Genomic DNA, 19,302 nt, shown 5'->3' with positions numbered 1-19,302 from the left:
TTAGGGTTTAAAAAAAGGGACATTACAGGATCGTCTGTAGCAGAGGGTCACATGGCAGGTGGAGAGGTTTGGAGTAGATCGTTTTTTGTAGCGACGGATAAGCTCTTTAATACCCTACGCTTCCCTACTCTAGTTCGGTAATAGAACCGCCACTTGTTGTTGAACCAAGGCTTAATCTCAGGCCTTTAAAGTGTAAGCTAATAGACACAGGAATCAAGTTGACCCCCAAACTGCTACATCCCTAATTGACTTTTTGTTTGCACTGCTTTAAGGGAAGAGAATAGATAACTAGAACCTAGTTATAGATGAAAAATGGATGTAGACATTTGAAGACGTCTGAAGAAATATGGAATTTGTGTTATATACCTGCCCTGACAATTCCCTTTTTATTGTCCATGCGTTATTACATTGAGACAGTCATTTGCTTCAGTATTCTTTTAAGCTTAGTGTCTTTCATCCAAGGCCGAGATCTACCTAGGTTGGGAAATTAAAATTAAACTATTCACATGGCCACTGCACACTTTGCTTGCGACTATTGTTGTGCTAAGTATGCAACCTCCACCTAACTAGAAGCATCAGTACTTGAGAGAAAAGCAAAGCAAAACAATTTTAACACATGCCACACTTACTAGCTACTTCCAGTGAAGCGTTGTGGCTGACCGCCTCCCCCAGGTAGTTCCTGGCCACACACACGTAGCTGCCGTCGTCGGGTTTGCTGCGGCGGCCGTGCACGATGCGTAGGAAGAAGAGCGAGCCACTGGGCAGGAGCATACGGTGCGAGCGTGGGTTGTCCCTGTCCGTCTCCACGCGCTCACCGTCTTTATACCACTCGACAGTGGGTGCTGGACGGCCCTCGGCCTTACAGTTCAGCGTAGCCGGCTCGCCCTTCGACACGATCAGGTCTGATGGGTGCTCCACAATCCGCGGTGGATAGTCCTCCTGGCGGAGACGAGATCCTGGAAAATGCAGGAGATTAAGGAATTAGTAAGAGACGATGTGCAATAGTGTGTCCAAAATATCGCGTATTTAACCATATTACAACACCGGAGAGGAAACCTAGGAGTCTCATTGTTTTCAAAGAAAGCGTACAGAATTTTGAATGCTGAAATGTTGCAATGATTGTAACGTCTTTCTGCAGTGAAAATACAGTACTATTGTCCACACAGTATTCTGAAGAGAATGGATATTTATTTATTTAATTGCTAGCTATAGCTGTAAAACACATCTTTGCTCTAATGTGGCCTACTAAGTACTTCAATAGGCTTCAATAGGCTTAACTGGTGAGGTAATGGGATGCAAATGTGTTACGTTTGAAGTATTAGCTCTTCACACTCCCAAACTGGTAGCCCTTGTATGAGAATTAGCTACACGGTACAAATTTGCAATGGCTACCTGAGAGCAAACAACCTTGAGCTTGTTGTGTCTAATCTTTGGGATTATATCTAGTTTCATGGTTCAGGTCCGGAAAAACAAAACACAAATATAATAGGCAAACCCATGCTATATTGGATAACCTGCTGAATTTCTTATTAGCTAGCCTACACTATAACACACCAGCTAACTCAACAATCGAGCTAATCACATTAGGATTTGTTCATTAAATGAGTAAGAGAATCCTGTAATGGCAGCGCTAGGTCAGTTCCATTTACTTGTACTTTTGGTCTCAGTGAGGAAATACTCAAGCACACAACAACAAATTCGTTTCCTGTGGTAAATGTAGGTCCTAGGTAAATGAATCAACTTTGATTTGTGCTTATTTTCTCAGACATTCTATTTTTCACGAGGCTGTAAAGGATAAAAAGGTGCATTCGGAGGAAAAGAATGACTCCTCGCTCGAATACCGTTATTAATACTGCATTTAATAATTTTCACAGCTTGATAACTGACTGAAAAAAGTAACCCCCCCCCCTTTTTTTGCAATAATCAATGTCCAATCAGCAGCCAGTGTTCCATGTTCGATAAAAATCTACACTCTCTAGATTTTGGCCCGATTTTGCTGCTTTTACTGAATTTGAGAGTGTTATGTATTATGTTAATGTACTTTATATAATGCATTCACGAGCACCGTTCGTTCACTGTTTAATTACAGCTCTGCGTATTACACGTTATGCCGTTTCAGACTACACTCAAATAAAGGAAAAAGAGCGCTGCCTGTCTCGGCTGTCAATCAATGCACAGTCAGTAGGTCCACCGTTATCACAAAGGCGGGTCTAATTGGAAGCGCATCGCTAAAACTCATTTACGAAGCCTCCCACTGTCTTGGGGACTCCTCCCTCCCCCGAATGCTGAGGGAGCGTGTTTCCGACAGACACACACACACGCACACACACGCACACACACGCACACACACACACACACACACACATGCCTGGAGGTGCTCGGAAGAGCCACCAAATTAATCATGTCAACTCAAACCCATCGCCTCCTCGCATTTTACGATTAGATTAATTAAGTTATGTCTGTCTTTTACACACATATAGACACACACACACACACATACTTATGATCTTGCAAGCACATACCCACAGTCACTCTTTAATACCACTCACATTCCACTGAAAAGCACGATATGGTGGATAAGACTGCAAGAATGTGCGTAGCTCATCTTTTTGATTTATTAGTCCTGGCTACATGGATTTTTTTGTTTTTTCTTTTATCATGCTAAACATCTTAATGAAGCTTGGTGATGAATATGAAATGCGAACACGTCGACGGCAAAAAAACGGGCCCTCGAGACCACGTTGACAGCCAATGACAATAAAAGGGATGGCAGAGAGTGAGGATTTACTGCAGATGAGGATCTTTTGTCTTGTGCCAATCAGTCAGGACAAAAACGTCTCTTGTTAACTTGAGCATGAGGTTACATTCACGGTATCGAATTCCCTGGACTTTTGGCGTGAACGTCTGGATAGAAAGGCTGCAATCGGTGCCAAAGAAAACCTTTTCTAGCAATCGCAGAGTAGCGGGGCCGTGCAGAGGGGACGGGAGACTCGTTTTTCTTGAGCGGGCTTTGTATTCTTTCGGGGGTTTTTTTGCAGTCAGGAGGCTACTTTTATCCAGACGAGGCATGATGGCGCCTCGGCCCTGTTAATCAAGCTCGGTTTTGAGAAGAACCTCCATTAAAGCCTTTGATCCTGAAACTGTGCAATAGCCTTTTTTGTGTTCATTTCAGGAAATGGTAGTGAATTCCTAAAATGACAAAACACAATAAAAAAAAAAAACACATAGGTTTTATTTGAGTGCTAACGGACGTGCCATTTGCTGCTAAATTATTTTCCTTTTTCCCCAAAAAAGTCTACCAAGCAGAAGAACACAGGGGTTTTTCATGTGTTGCACATATATATTCAGCAGGAAAGCTGCAGAGGGTAGCACTTTTCTTTTTTTTTTTTGCTTCCTCCCAGCAAGAAGCCACACTGGGTTCATCTCTGAAGATTAATTATGACGCTGGAATAGTAGCGGCTACGGAGGCCCACATGGACCAGGCTCCACACAGCCAGACTCTGGATCCCAACCCTGCGCATCATCCATCACCATCCAGGCAACTGCCGACTCTGCTACCCGGTCCCTCCACCCGAGGCTGGTGTGTGTGTTGCAATCTATTACTATCTATCAAGAATGCGTATGCATAGTAGGGTGTAGCTACTACCATAATCAGGTCATTCCGTGTGTGCCAGTTCCTGGCCTCGATAAACAGTTGTGGACGGATTTTTATTTTCATATGTGAGAATCAACCAGCAGAATTTTATTTAGTTTAAAGAATTGATATCATGAATAAACACATGATCATAATCATATGTAAATCAGGTGTATTCTTTTTTCTTTACCAATGTGTGGTGCCTGTTGTTATTATACCTTGTGAATACACAACCGTGTATTTGGCACTTTTCCGATATCCAATATCAAGATGAAATCAGCGGAAAATCCTGGATTTGGTATCAGAATGAATTTGATCCCCTGTGATAAAAATTATAACCTGAAAACCTAAAATGTCTAAATAATGGAAAGTGTGAAAAATTATTCCATTAACAGTTATATAAGTTTAGGTAACAGCTAGCGGAATACTTTGTTGTGAATTATATTAAGCTGTGGTTTGGTGTAATCCATGATCAAAGCATAGTAAAGTACTCAAATATTAAATGAGTTCAAAAGAATGAATGTAAAATAATATAAAAATTAACACAAAGATAATGCTTGCAAATTAACTATAAGAGTAAGAAATTCAATTGCATTGAATTTTGGTTTTAGATCAGTAATAGTTTATACAATATAAAATTATGAAAATAAAAAAACATTCAAAAAATATTCTTTATTCGTTTTTGTTTTATTTCAACTATTATTATTATCATTATTATTGTTATTATTATTAGTAGTAGTAGTAGCTGTAGCAGTAGCAGTAATAGTAGTAGCTATAGTATTTGTAGGTATTTGTTTAATTATTTATAGGAACTTTTTTTTTAGAATAGCCCGAGTGGTACTCAGCCTATAAACCCTTTTAATTACACAGTAAAACTGCATTCGATCCAGACTTTACAGCAGGATTAATGACCACTGGAACTGAGCCTAGGCAGCGATTAACGTGTATTGGAACATTGTGTTTAGATTTTTTGCAACTGGAATAACGGCATGGAAAAAAATAACGGGCATGCAAAGCGAATATTTCACACAAAACTGTCGTCAGGACCCTTTACACAAAACCAGTGCTTTGTTTCACTGTGAAAGCGTAAACCTTGGCAAAAGCTCCCATATGTAGAAGGTAAATCCCCCCAAATTAAGTTTCTCTGAAGCAGAACCTCGTTCCAACCTCGGCCCATCTGTTTCACTGCTGTTACCGTACACGTCTTTGGTGGTTGTAGGTGCTCGAACAGCTGGACAAATACAATTCGAATCGTGGGCTTTAAATGCACGTGTGTGTGTGTGTGTGTGTGTGTGTGTGTGTGTGTGTGTGTGTGTGTGTGTGTGTGTGCGTGCGTGCATGTCCGCATAGAAAAAGAACCCACACTGGGAGAGAAAACTTTGTGCAATGTGAAAGGAATCTCTGAATAATAGACGGCATCCAGATGATCTCGGAAGAGCAAGGAAAAGAGAGGGAAAGATTACCACCGCTAGGTAATTGCTCCCATTTGCCTCCCTGTACCTGCTTTAACTGTGCTGGGGGGCAGGAAGCCACAAAGCTCAGGGCTTTAATGTGGCTGTGCAAAGGGAACTAACTGACCACGACTGAGGAAGTGGTCAATATCTGGCAACTAAAGAAGTTTGACTTCAATAGCTCATAAGACAGGGGGTAATCCTGAAAAGAGACCTCCCTCTTAGAACCTGAAATTCATATGTGAACGCTTGTGTGTGTGTGTGTGCATGCATGTGTGTGTGTTTGTGTGTCTGTATAAACGTGTCTGACACCATCAGAGACTTGACCCGAGTCCTGCTGTTATTCCATTACTGGCATTTATCAGCGCTTCCTTTCAGAGAAACATACACACACACACACACACACACACACACACACACACACACCACACACACATGCAAATTCTGCCAAATTAGCACTCGCTAAAAAGGCAAAGGCCAATCTGTGCTAGCGCTAGTGCTTTCAAGTGACAGTTAAAAAAAATCGTTAATGACTGTAAGGTGTTAATTTGCTAAATGTGTTTGAGTGTAAAGGCTATGTGAAGTCTGGGGTGATGGGAAAAGCTCAGTGGCAGGAGGAACAGATCAATAGACAGATGTTTCCAGTCAGACTTCCAACTGGCTCATACATGAATGCACACTTACACATGCACACACCAACTTTATCTTCTTATCCTTGTGAGAACCTGGTGATTTGTTACCATGTTTAACCTTAACTTCTTCTTTAAGTTGTTGTATTTTAAATAAAAGTTGCAGTAACACTCATGGGAACTAGTCAAATGTTGCAAAAGGGTCATACTTAAAGACTCACGAGACGTCAATTATGTGCTTTTAGCTCAAAAAATATCACCAATAAATACCATTTTAAAATCGCAGCACACTGAAGTTTGTGACGAAGACAGAAAAGCAGCAATGCAACTGAAACAAAAAAAAGGAAAAAAAAACCCATCATATTTTATTTAGAATTATGATTAAGGTGGGGAGAGGAGATAATGTGTAGCCAGCATTGTGGGAGAGGGAGGAGGGACCTGGCTCAGCAGTGGCCTTGCTGTCTTCCTTGTTTTAATTGTGTTGGGTCCGTGCCTGTGGGGGAACGCGTACACATGCACAGGGGTGGTATCTCTCGGCTACAGGTGAGCCCCTCTGTGCCTGTCTGCGCTGAGAATGAGTGCACGGCTTATCTCCAAAGAACCAGCAGTTTACACTCACACACGCAAAAATGCATACACTCGCACATGCACACGGCAGGCGCACATACACACGAAGCAAGACGCTTCAGACACACGCATTCAGGGACACATGCTTACAAGCGCATACACACAAACAGATATGCCAAAATAATGCCAAAACAGGCACGTTCATGTAATCATGTGCAAACAGGTAGATGCTCTCTCTCTCTCTCTCTCTCTCTCTCTCTCTCTCTATATATATATATATATATATATATATATATATATAGAGTCACTTTAACTTTGAATTTTCTAAGGCAGCGTCGACAATTCATCCGTAGATATTTTCCCGAACATAAAAAACATTTAACCCGCCCCCGCAAGCTCCGAGTTTACACATATGAAAATTAATTCCCTAACAAGGCTGCAATTGCTTCTTAATTAGACATAATTAGACAGAACTACTTCCTAACTGTGCACCATTAACGCAACTGTCACATTTTTTTTAACAGCAAGTCTGTTTAACCCAGATAGCGGATAATATCATTTACCGGCTTCTATGATGTTCTTCCGGCAAGACAAAACTACTGCTCTAGGAACGTTTACATAATGCTAATAATGTTCCTACACCCAAGAGAATATGGGGGCTTAAAAAAAAAACAAAAAAACATAACATAAAAAAGACAGAAATAACTTGCTACATGTCCTGGGAGACAAAAGAGTCTGCGTCTTATATACGTTACGCTAATTACAATTGTTAGTGCTAATCATTTTGGAATCATAGGTCAAAATGAAAAGTCATAGATCCTTAGACAGATCTCATCGTAGCCCCTCCGGTCGTTATCAGATCAATAATCACAAAGTGGAAGCAGTGTTGCACGGAACGACCATTACCTCGCTAGGGTTCGGCAGCTAAAATTAGAGCAAAGATGTTCCTGCCTACATTAGCATGGGTTTTCCCCGTAGCACCAGAGTGGCAAGAAAGAAGCCATTACTCAAAGAGAAGTGTGGATTTTGCCAGAAAGCGTACGAGTGACCCAGTTAGGATGTAGGAAAATGTTATTTTGACAAATGAGATCAAAATGAACTTTTTTCGGCAAGAATGGAAAGCAGTAGGTGTGGCACGAACCTGGTACATACTATGTAGTGAAGTGTGGTGGTTTGGTGGTGGTGGTAGAAATATATTGCTGTGGAGCTGCTTCACAAAGAATAGATGAAGCAAAATTGTGGGAAAATTGTCTGAAAATACTAATAATATATTTGTTACCAAATTGATGCTTGTTAATAATTATTCAGGGTTACTTCAGGTTTCACAAAAGTCAAATTTATGACTTTTTTAAACCATTAAGAATGGAATTTAAGACTTATATTACAACATCAAAAACACAGACACAAATATGTTGTTAGCAGCCGGCTTTAACCGAGTCCTCGATTCACTTTTCAAGCCAAGTATAGCTAAACTCGCACTTCTCCATAGCTAAAAATAAAATTTGTTTTTACATCTGTGTTGTCAATCCAAGAAAGATCTGTGCCAAAAACAGAAAGCTGATTGGCTGTGGGTCTCAGTCGTAATACAGCGAATTATATTTGGACTAGCCAAAGAAAGAACTACAAAACCAAGGAAAAAGACAAACAAAAACATACTAAAATGCTGAAGGCATTAGAGCAGCGTTACACGGACATTGGAAAATTAAGACCTGTTTAATCATGTTGGATTATTTGGGGGGATTTTTTAAGACCCTGCAGAAACCCTGTTATTATTATTAGTAGTAATAGATGTCAAGACAAATGGAAAAAAGAAAATCAACTCCCTAACAACACTTAACCTAAACAGCTTCAAGATATTACCGTGGCCATCAATTAGTGTGAGTAATTGGTGTGAATCTTTATCCAGACAACATCTTCAGCCATCGTCATGGATACGGAGCCTATGCCTGAGGCATAAATTCCCATTTAGGAGCCTTTGAATTCTGATTATCTAAATGTGTGTAGCTAATCTTTTCTAAGGAACTTTATGTACATGCAGTGTTCAAAGTCTAAAACCTAGAGAGCAGGATGTTATAGGTGGAACAGAATGCAGAAAGCAATGGCCATGTTCAAGAGCAAGGAAGAGTGACTGAAGATTCTATCAGCCCTTCTAACCTTCTTAGGACCACATGGGTGCATCTATCCTTACCCCTTCTACTTTAAAATATAAACATGTTTGTCCATTACTGTGAGCTTATATATGTGTTATATAGGTGTGTATGCCCACATGAAAGCCATGTATTTTATTACACGGTGCACCGTTTTTGCAGAACAAGGTTGGTGGTCTAGAATCCAGTTCTCCCAACAATTTGCTCTTGCGTTCGGACGGGGCGTGTAAACATTACACGAGATGGAGTATCAACCACTAAAAAATTACAACCGCAGCAGTTTGGGCTTACTTACACTGCAACCTCTTTTGTGTAAAAAAACCCCAACAGGTAAATAAGCTCATAGACATGCACACAATGAGATGCGAAAGTTGAGCTGACGCTAAAGAGTTCCATTCAGTGACAAACCTGAGCGTAATGTTACATGGTTTTGGCTGAGGTTCACAGCCCACTTGAAAAGCACTCGTGAAACAATGCACACAACTGTGTGTCGGCTCGCCTTCCCTGTGTGATGGGAATGTTCCGACCCACATCTCACCTTGAGGGATTGGCCATGGCGATGGGAGCGTGCCCTAACAGTGTTCCGCCGTTGGGCTCAGCCAATCAGAGCAGTCCTGGATGAGTAAGTGCGATGTCAGACCGGGGCGACAAAGGGATTACCTGTGTTCTCAATGTCCACCGTGCTGATACTGCCTCAGAGGAGGAACGAGTGTAATCTATCCATTCCCCATTCCCTTAACTCCCACTCCTACCTACACAAGCCCCTACCCACACACACATTTACATTACACAAACATGTGCAAACACAAATGCCCCTGACTCTATGTGAGAACATGATACAGGCTCGGAGCAGTAAATCCCGTGGCTCTAAATTTCTGAATTTAGCATTGGGGTGACAAAAAATTCATGGGCTGTTATGCATCTCGGTTTTAAGTCACGGTTCGGTTCAATTTCGGTACAAACTGGGGGAAAAAATAAAAAAAATAAAATTGCTTATCGATTTTTTATTAACGTCATTTGATATTATTAACATTTGTGAAAATCAACAGTTTAATTTTTTTTTATAAAATGGCTAGTTGATTAAATCAAAAAGAAAAGAAATCAGATGTATAGAATACACTTATTTTATTATATTGATTACATTTAGTAATCGACTAAAGAGGCAAAAATTTAATTGATGAAACAAAATTAAATAAATGGAATCAATTTTATTAAATAGTTTACATTTGTTAGACCTCATTTGGCTACAATACATATATATTAATGTGTGTGTGCATTTTTACATTTAATATTTCTTATTTTAGCATACTTTTACAAATGGCTGCATTTATGAAACACACAAGATTTTTAGTTATTCATTACAATTATTCATTCATAAATAAATAAATTCCTTTCATCCTTAATTCATTCATTCATTCCCTTCCTCGATAAGTGGAATAGTCGGGAATCAGGAAGACAGGTTTTTGAAGCTGTACATAAAACGCAAATATGGGTATGAAAAAAAAAGCGATGAAAAACAATCCCATTTGTCTGTAAAAAATTCAGTTTGCACGGAATTCTGAACTTATTTTGATCCTGGATTATAACATTCAGTTTTAATGACCTGAAAGAAATCGATCTGGCTTGGTGGTGCTGTTGCTGCTGTGCTTTTTAATAAGATTGCTTGTCACTACGGTGGTAAGCATGACCTCCTGGGAACTGAGAAAAGAAGGACAAGCAATTCGCATTAGCGTACAGTAGGAGCTGTTAGGTTATTAATTTAAGGTCCAAGAGAGCAGAATTAACTCTGTTTTCTTGGTCTATTGGATCCTATTTATCCAATCTGAGGGACACTTGTTGAGGGAAGTAACTTAGTGATTAAGATGGTAACATAAAGGTTGTGAGATCAGACCCCATGCGCCACCTCTGCTGAGCACTCGATCAAAACCCTTAACTCTCGACTGCTCAGCTGTTTAAACAAGATCAATCTACATCTACACTAATCCGAATAAATTTGAAAAACGCAGTTTTCGCCTAAAAGCGTTCAGCACCTCACTGTCGTTTGAAAACGATTACGTCCCTGAACTGCGCATGAGCAAAACGCCGTCTCGGTGTGGACACACAAGACCAAACAAAAATTTTCAAACAAAAGTATATTTGTTTAGACATGGCCTGAGTCACTCGTATAAATGAGATAAGTGTAAGTTGCCTTCCAACGCCTTTAAATAAAAATGTTATCTCATGTATATTTAATACAGAGGCAGGGCTTTATATTCTAATAGGAAGCACATGGTAGTGTCCTCCCACCCACGGACTGAGCTACTGGGTCGACAAGGCAATGAATGGCTCGCAGAAAATGGTGGTAACAATCCCAACCTACTTTATGGTAAATAATTTGACTTAGTCTAAAAGCCTCTGGCGCTTAGACAGCCTTTCAGTGAGTCCTCGGCATCAAGGAGATATAAACACAGACAAATCAACCAAGCTCTGCCTTGTTACGCCATCACCGCTAATTGATTACGCCTACTGGCTTTGCGTCATATGGAGAGAATGCGCCAAAACCCTGGAAGGAGTACGATTAAAAAGGTCTCAAGGAGGCCCCTGGCACCCAGCATTTAAAGCACATGAGCTCATTCCCTAAAGAGTATTTACAGGAAGCATTCTCAAATGGGAATGGGGATTAGAAAGAGAAAATAGTACACTGGTAACTAAGGGAAAGATTTTAATGGCTCAGTCAGCACAACCAGTGAGAGCCCTAGCACACTCAGCACTAGGTCGAAGGCGGCCATTATTGAGGAGAGCTGTTAAAACTCAAGAGGATAAAAAGCGGAGGAGTGAACTGGCTTTTTTTTTTTGTATCTCTCTCCTCCTCTTCACCTTGTTCTTTGCCAAGTCTTTTAATGACTACTCATATGCGAAGTCTCAGCTAAAAACATCAAAGTCCTTTCAGTCACGGACTGATCTTGAGTGCTGCAATATTCATGGTCATCATGAGCGTGTGTGTATCGCTCCTGCAAGCAAAATACTTGTCTCGCTTAATGTCCATGTTCCTGTCAAACGGTGTGCCAAGGAATGTTAATAGTCTCATCTAATAAGAGCAAATAAAAGGCTTTATTTTACATTCAAGGTCAAGAGTATTACAGGCGTACAGTGGAAAGCAAAGCTGGAAGAATTCCTCACATTGCTTTGGAGACTATAAACTATATAACTACAGTTACGTGTCAGCCAAAGCCTGCTATTCGCACAGGTATGAGGATGGAATGAGTATAGATGGCTGTGTGTGTAAGGTGCCTAACTATTTAATATCACAGTTAGAAAGTGGCAGGTCTTCAGGGCCAGCAAGGCCTTCTCCTCTGGCCTAAACTCTCTCAGAAACACTGGCTGGGGTTTTCATATATTTTATAAGGTGGTCTTTCCAAGAAAAGCTGTGCATCATAAGGAGAGATCGGCCAAAACAGTACAAAACAGTTGTTAAGCTTTTTCAGCAACCAATAATACTTTTGTGTTTGTTTTTGGTGTAAAATTTGCAAAAACCACACAATTTTCTTCATTTCAATTCCCAAAGCAAACTGTAATGCACAGAAAAAATGCACAGAAACTCCGATTCATTTTATGATGTTATTATTGATGTTTCTGTTAGAAATGACGCATGTGGGTAGTGCAGCTGTGGCTGCAGTGAAAGGAGAATTGTTGAATCGTGTTCGTTGGGTTTCTTGCTTTTGTAATGGCATTCATTCTCACTGCATAAGATCCCTGTCTGTGATGCAGTGCTCTTTTATGTTGCGTTTCTGTATAATATTGATGGTTTCTATATCTTTCTATAGGTCATAATGATGGTATTAAGAGGTGGACTGACTCCACTGAAGGCCAAGGCGTGAAATGAACTGGCCGCCGCTACAGCTAGAAAACAGAAAGTCTGAGTATCAGGGTAAAATCTGAATAAAATGCAAAATAAATGTGTACAAAGATTTCTATTTTGTATATTGAAATTTAGATAAGCCACACAAATGGAACTCGGTCAACAAAAAAAAAAAGGTGTTTGGATTAACATTAGGTCATTACAAGTTTGAACCCCAACAATGCCACACCCATTCGAGGATGGAAACCCATGCTCTAAGGGTGGCGTTGCTCTTTTGTCTGGTAATCCATGGCTGTCTGTGAGTCAGATATCTATAGAGAAGAATGTTCTAGTCTCAATCTTCTTTGTTTGGTAGGTGCCAATGATGGGGAAGAGCTGGCTATGGTTAGGAACTGATAAATGTCCAAACTGTGGATGAAAATGTGAAAAACGAGCATGAAATAAACAGAGCTTCTATAAAAACAGGGCCTTTCAGGAGAAATGGCATTCAGTGTCTGGGCAGACTTTTTTGACTTTCATTGCTTAAAATGCAAACCGACGTGTCTTTAATGCAACCTTATTGCAGTGTCCTGCTGCTGGCAATATGGAAAAAAAATCAATTTTGATATTATAAAGCTGATTGACAATCCAATCAGTTCAGCTTCCTCTTAGTTTTCCCCAATGCACTTCTTTTGTATATCTGTGTATATAAACCGCTGTAAATGATGAACTACCGAACAAGTCTACCGGTCATGCTCAGCTTATTAAAGGGGCGCATTTTCAAATGTCATGGTCAGAAAAAAAAAGCGTATTTACTCGGAAAGTCTCGACATGAGCCTGTCTGTAGGCTTACATACATCAATTGTGTATGTGTCCCTGCCTTAATTGCTGAGTCACTTTCAACAATGGAACGCTTTCGCTTATTCTATTTCCGTCTCGTTTCCCTCGGTGGAAAGGGTCGTCTAAAACAGTGCAGGGCTCCAATGATACATATGAACCCTATTTCAAGAACAGCATGAGCAGGAATTCCATTTATGCATTAGCCCCCCATACCACCACCACCACCACCACCACTTTCTTCGTTCCTGTTCCGTCTCTCATGTGTTTTACAGCATGCCACCCAGGCCATGTCCATAAAGACACTGGGTAGAATCAGGATAAATGGCAAGACTCCAGGATAGTATTGGCCCGAATGGGAATTAAATGGGACCATAAATTTATAGTGGCTCGGTCAATTCCGAAAGACAGAGCCTATTTCAAGACATGGACGAGCGACAGAAACACTGAAGCAGCTAAGAGGAATTAATGGAACACTGGAGAGGTGGAACGGAGGCCGAGAGCAGATTTTACAAGACAATATAAATATTTGGAGGTGGAAATTAAGAGCCAGACAAATGCTGCCAAAAACATTCAAAGGGCTGCATTTATTATCTCGTTAAAAAGACTACCTTTTTTGGTTAAATTCACATGGTCTTAGCTCTGTATTACACCCGAAATTGTCTACACTTTGGATTTATTACACAGATAGAGACAGCTTCTCCTTAGATTTATATACATGAACGATTGTCAAGATCAAAAAACACACTCGCAGCCTTGACCTTTCATTTTACTTCATATCGTTTCATTAAATACTGATTTATCCCCAACTCTCGAGCTAAAATATGTCCATCAAAACTGACAGTAAATGGTCCTAAAACTATACCTTTATGGCGATATCTAAACCAGATGTCAATCTTTTTTGTTTTGACTCCAGTTAAGTGATCTCTCTTTCAAATGGTTGATGTTGCCCAGGACATGACAGATGAACAATTGCATTGTCAAACCGCAATAAAAGCAAGCCCTGACCTGGTCCGTTTCAGCGCCGGATTTAAAACGCCCAATGTTGTAAAGAGATATTTTAGCATGATAGTGCACTGGATCGGATTATGCCTCTCTGTGAGTCAGTTTAGCTGGCAGGGATTATTTCCTAATCCCTTTGGTCTTTCTTAAGAGTGGAAGGTCGTAAAAAGCCCTTGCCCCATCCTCACGAAAGTCTCCTCCTCCTATTGTTCGAAAGCCACAAAGAATCCCCTCTGAGCTGCACATCTGCAAAACAATTTCACCTTTTTAGCTCCTTATACTCAAGTGAAGAGAGTGTAAAGAGAGTGTGGAGAATTAAAGATCACCTGGTGATCGGACTCCGCAGGAATTACAATGGCTATTTGCTCACTGAGGTGAAGAATCTACTGCTTTTGTCTTTGACTTGCATAATGAACCTGATCACTTTCTAAAGACACTGAGCTAATATCAATCTCCTAAACAGGAACCTGTCTCGTGACAGTGTGGCATTTCCTCACATGGTTGCTTGTCGAATGCTTCAATTTCGCACTTTAAGACTTCAACATGCAGAGATTGCGCAAAGGTTTGCATGGTCTCTGTTGGTAACACTGGGGTTTGAACTACAGTTAACTAGTCAACTACAGTGGTGGACATTAACGAAGTAAATGTAATTCGTCACTTTACATAAGTCACTTTTTTTTGTATCTGTACTTTCCTAAAGTATTTCCATTGGAGGAGACTTTTACTTTAACTTCACTACAATTCATAGTCAAATCTTCACTTTTCTGTTTGGAGCACACTTGCACCGAGAAACCAAGCCACTGAAATGAAGGTGGGGGCTTAAAATATCAGAGAGAATAATGACAACAAAATCTTTGCCTGGATCTATGTGGGGTTTGTACACATTATCTGTTGATCCTTTACCAGGATCTCACACGAGTTCATTATTACCCTGCACCCGTTCTTTTGAGAGGAGAAATGTCAGAGGTGGTGGCAGTGGTCGGAGCGCTCCATCCACCAGCCTCTAGCGTTAGATTACCCTCAGCTCCTCCTCCTCCCTGAACAATTTCCACTGATGAGGTAAGGTTTCAACTTCAGAAGGTCACAAACGCATAGGATTCAGCCTAAAGTAGCAAAGTTTGAGGAGGTGAGGGTATAAAAAAAGGTCTGGCGGCTAGCCAGGTGTTGGCTCATTACACTTGGCATTGCTTTCTTTAAAGGGAAACGAAGTTGGACTGAAACTTGGCCGTATGTCAGACTCTGGGGACACGTTTCACATGGTGAGGATGATTCTGAAGATGATCATGTGCACGTCTAATCCTCAGCAGACCGTCCGTCAGAAGTGAAACGAAGAGAAACAGAGTGTCTCATATAACACTCTGATGCATTCGTTGTGAGAGTGATCTGGACAATTCGGGATACTTTTAGATACAGTGAACTAAGCCGCCTAACACATCTGCTCATTGTAACTTTTGGCACCAAAGCCAAAAAAAATAAACTCTCTCTTGATAATACACATCTCTCTTCTTCTTTCTCTCCCTTTCCCTCTCTTGCTCATTAGACATGTTGAGATAGTGTGTGCGGGTATAGGCATCGAGCGTTTACGCTGATAAGACGAGCTCCATTACAAGGTCAACTGCTGGTTAATTAAGCGGAGAAGCGTCTGGAAATCCTGGCACAGCAACAAGGTTAGCCCAGGGCCAAGGTTTAAAGACAGGCACTGACAGAAATCTGTCGACTCAACAACGCTCATTCAGTCAGACACCTGACACTGTAAAACTTGATCTGATTGAGGAAGAGATCGAAGCAGAACAGGTGTGCGCTCTGCACAGCTGGATGTCTATCCTATCTAATGTTTTTTCCCGAATGATAGATTGTGCACAAGTCCATCAATGTTCACATTGTCCATTCAGTCTTGATACCAGAACCCGACCGGCTCGTCTTCTTCGTGAATTCAAGCCAAATGAAACAAACAAATCACTTCCTGGTGTACACAAAGGCTAAAATTTAAGCACAAAATGATTTATAATTCTCCTAACAATCCCAATTAGGCAGCCACGACAACTGCAAACGAAAAAAAAAGCAGAAGAAAACAGAGAAAAAGCAAATAACCTTTCCCCCATCCCTCTAAGTCTGAAAAATTTTCATTTCATTAGGATGATTACTCTGAGTTTTCAATGCACTGCTTTGAGAATCGTACGAGAGTCTAGTCAGATTTGCATGAATATGAAACAGGAAGTGGGATTTCTATTGATACAGAAGCTCAGTGTGCTGATATCAGCTGTTTGGCTTGCTATAAATGAGAAACTCTCATTATGAATGAATTATGTTCCTAAATTCAATAACCCCTTGAGCATGCCATGTTTCCTTCCATTACTTGAGCTGATAGTATGGACAACATAGAAGTGCACCTTAATTTCATTTCCACATTGAGAAAAAAGAAAAAAAATTATATACAGTATATATATATATATATATATATATATATATATATATATATATATATATATATATATATATATATATATTGAGACTGCTTTTAAAGGTGCATCACATTCCTAGGGGTTGAAACGTCAAGGTAGAGGGACAGGGTGAGCAGCTTCCATTCCACGCAATTATCTGATCCAGTGGAGCTTTCAGATTTCCTCATTACGCACACTTATCACTGGATGCCAGCCCAGAGTCTTACAGCTATCACGCTATCACCTGATAATAGTTTGCCGTATTAAAGCAAATTAACTTCATTTCAGCTGCTTTTTCAGAGACGGTCGCTCATGAGAGCGCTGTTCATTAGGGTTCAGCCTTCCCTTCGAGCCTTCTATTGTTTATCTGATCAGTCAGTAATGACTGAGTGAAGATTGTAGGTGGGGGGGATTTGGTAGGGGGCTTGCTGAACTTTAAGATGCAAATCCTTTACCACATTTAGAAATTTGACCTTATCCAAAGTTGATATCTTCCTTCCTACAAGACATAAGACATTGAATAATGTGTTGACATGCATGAGTCTGATCTATGATGGCAGAGTGTAGGCCCTTGTTCCGCAAACGTTTACTTTAGTGATTGTATGAAATCTGGCGAATGTTTGACCCAACCAGCGTGCACACACACACACGTGTTTGCCTACCTGCAGGTGATCGATTGCCGTTTCACCTCATCAATCAATAGGCACCTTGACACGAGCGCAAAAAGGTTTACATTGGAGCTAAATGGATATCGGTGACCTTTGATCCCTCTGGATTTTGACATTTTAGGCTTGACCTTTGAGCTGACATAGCTTCAGCTTCATGAGCCACATAAACAGATCCACCTTGAAAAAAAAAAATCACTCAGTGAGGTGGCGCGCATGCTGCAGCTATCCATCCTTTCTGCAACTGCATTAGCATTGTGGGGGTGGTGCTGAGAGAAGCCTGGACATTAATTGGCCCTGTGGAGCCTGCTGTGCCATGTCACGCCGGCTGTCAGGAGCCTCCTAGGACCGAAGGGAGGGGCAAAAGCGGGCTGTAAAATTAATTATGAGCAGTTACAGAGCAATCTGTCAAAATTTGTTTTTAGCTACTCCCACCTGCTCGGGGTAAGCTAACGGACTGATGGCATGTGGACATGGGACTGTAAGTCCTTATTAATGATATAATGAGTCAACTAGACTTAGAAAATACCTGCTTTAAGGTCTGGTTAAATCCCGATACATATTGATAGAGCTGCCTTAATAACAGCTGTTTTCTGGATAAAGCAGGAAGAAGTCCAATCTAGTATTTAAGCTCTATATAAATGTGCATGTATCTACTGAATATTCATGCATAATTTTAATAAAGTTGGCTAGTAATTTAAAAATGGAGCTGGCTACATCAGTTGCCTTGGATCGAGCAGAGAATGAAGAAAAGTGCGTGTTGCGTTTCCTAATTGTATCTGTTATACTGTATGTATAATTGTATAATCGATCTAGTATATTGGATGATCATCACGAGCAACATAAAAGCTAGCATTTGTCTTGCCTAGCATTGTTCACTTGCCTTGCTAGCAGTTGTTGCCGTGCTGTGGGCTGCTAGAAATGAACTCTGCCAACCTTTTAGGTTATAGATGTTTTAACAGGTTATTTTTTCAAGAAAAAAAAAATACTCGCCTTACAAAACAGAACTAGAGTGTATCAGATGTTGATATAGTATTGAATGGGTACCTGATGCCGGTATTGTAATTTATGCATCATAGTTCGTTGTACATAGTGGTTGAACTCTGGTAAGCAACTGCAAAATGCATTAACGGAATGAGATCAGTCCTGAGAAGGGCCATTTGTGTCATCCACTTTCATTGTCTGCATTCACTCTTACTCACAAGCAAAGCCAGGCTGGATTTTAGACAGGGTGGCTTAAAAGATAAACCAGTTGCTGCGAGTTACTCCCAATGTGAATCCTTGTGTCTGGCAGGTAGAGAGCAGGCAGAGAGAAAAGGGATTATAGGATCATAAGGCTCATGTGAGAACTATGCTGCTTCTGACCACTGGCATAATCCCAAGAGATACTTCACACAGGCCAAGTTTCTCACTAGTTTAAAACTTCATCTGGGAGGCAATCTCAGGTGATCTGTTGTCAGACTCCATCTTCTTAAATGCTCTCTAGCGATACCGGCGTTTGGTAAAAAAATGACGATCCGCTCTCGAATGACTTTACCAGCCCCCTATTCATTTTCACAGTGCAGCTAAATGCTCGAGTTGGCCAACGTACAAAAATGCTCATTGTGTTTCCCTGCCAAGACTTTGCCATTAAACAGCAGCCTATCGTTCACAGCATTCACACATACGCATTTTATAGGCAGAATACAACCAGATGCGCTAACATGGTTAACACAGATTAGCATAGGCTGACTGAAGACACTCATTTCTATTCACTGTTAAGCAAAATTCTAAACATTTCGTTGAATTCCTTCAGTCAAAAGTCGACAGCGGTTTCTAGTGCGGGCAAACGTACATGTGTATACATATAGAAAAGCAAAATCATGTAACCCTCGTTCAAAGTTGGACAAACTGGACTTTGAGAGACTGCAAATCCTGAGTAAACAGACACTACAAAGCACATAGGACCTTTCAACTGTTAAACCACAGACAAACTCCTACAGAAATAAATGTTTATTTAGAGAACCAGTCATCGTAAAGTGACTGACCTCCTAGCTGAATGACAAACTATTTATCTCACTCCCTCTTCCTCTCACTCCCTCTCTCTCTCTCTCTCTCTCTCTCTCTCTCTCT

The 19,302-nt window shown here is 40.6% G+C and overlaps 1 protein-coding gene across 3 annotated transcripts in view; it reads right to left on the bottom strand.

The window, feature by feature from the left end:
* Positions 1 to 19,302, bottom strand: part of LOC124393371 (roundabout homolog 1-like) — a 204,017-nt gene that overhangs the window by 111,615 nt on the left and 73,100 nt on the right. For all 3 annotated transcript variants that reach the window (XM_046861141.1, XM_046861140.1, XM_046861143.1), the window contains one exon: positions 630 to 956. In XM_046861141.1, coding sequence (XP_046717097.1) covers positions 630 to 956 — 327 coding nt within the window. The remainder of the gene's footprint in view (positions 1 to 629; positions 957 to 19,302) is intronic.

This window comes from Silurus meridionalis, chromosome 11, assembly GCF_014805685.1.
Source record: "Silurus meridionalis isolate SWU-2019-XX chromosome 11, ASM1480568v1, whole genome shotgun sequence".
In the NCBI taxonomy this organism is placed as follows: Eukaryota; Metazoa; Chordata; class Actinopteri; order Siluriformes; family Siluridae; genus Silurus; species Silurus meridionalis.
Note: the sequence above shows the minus strand (reverse complement) of the source record. Positions and strands in the feature narration are given on the sequence as shown.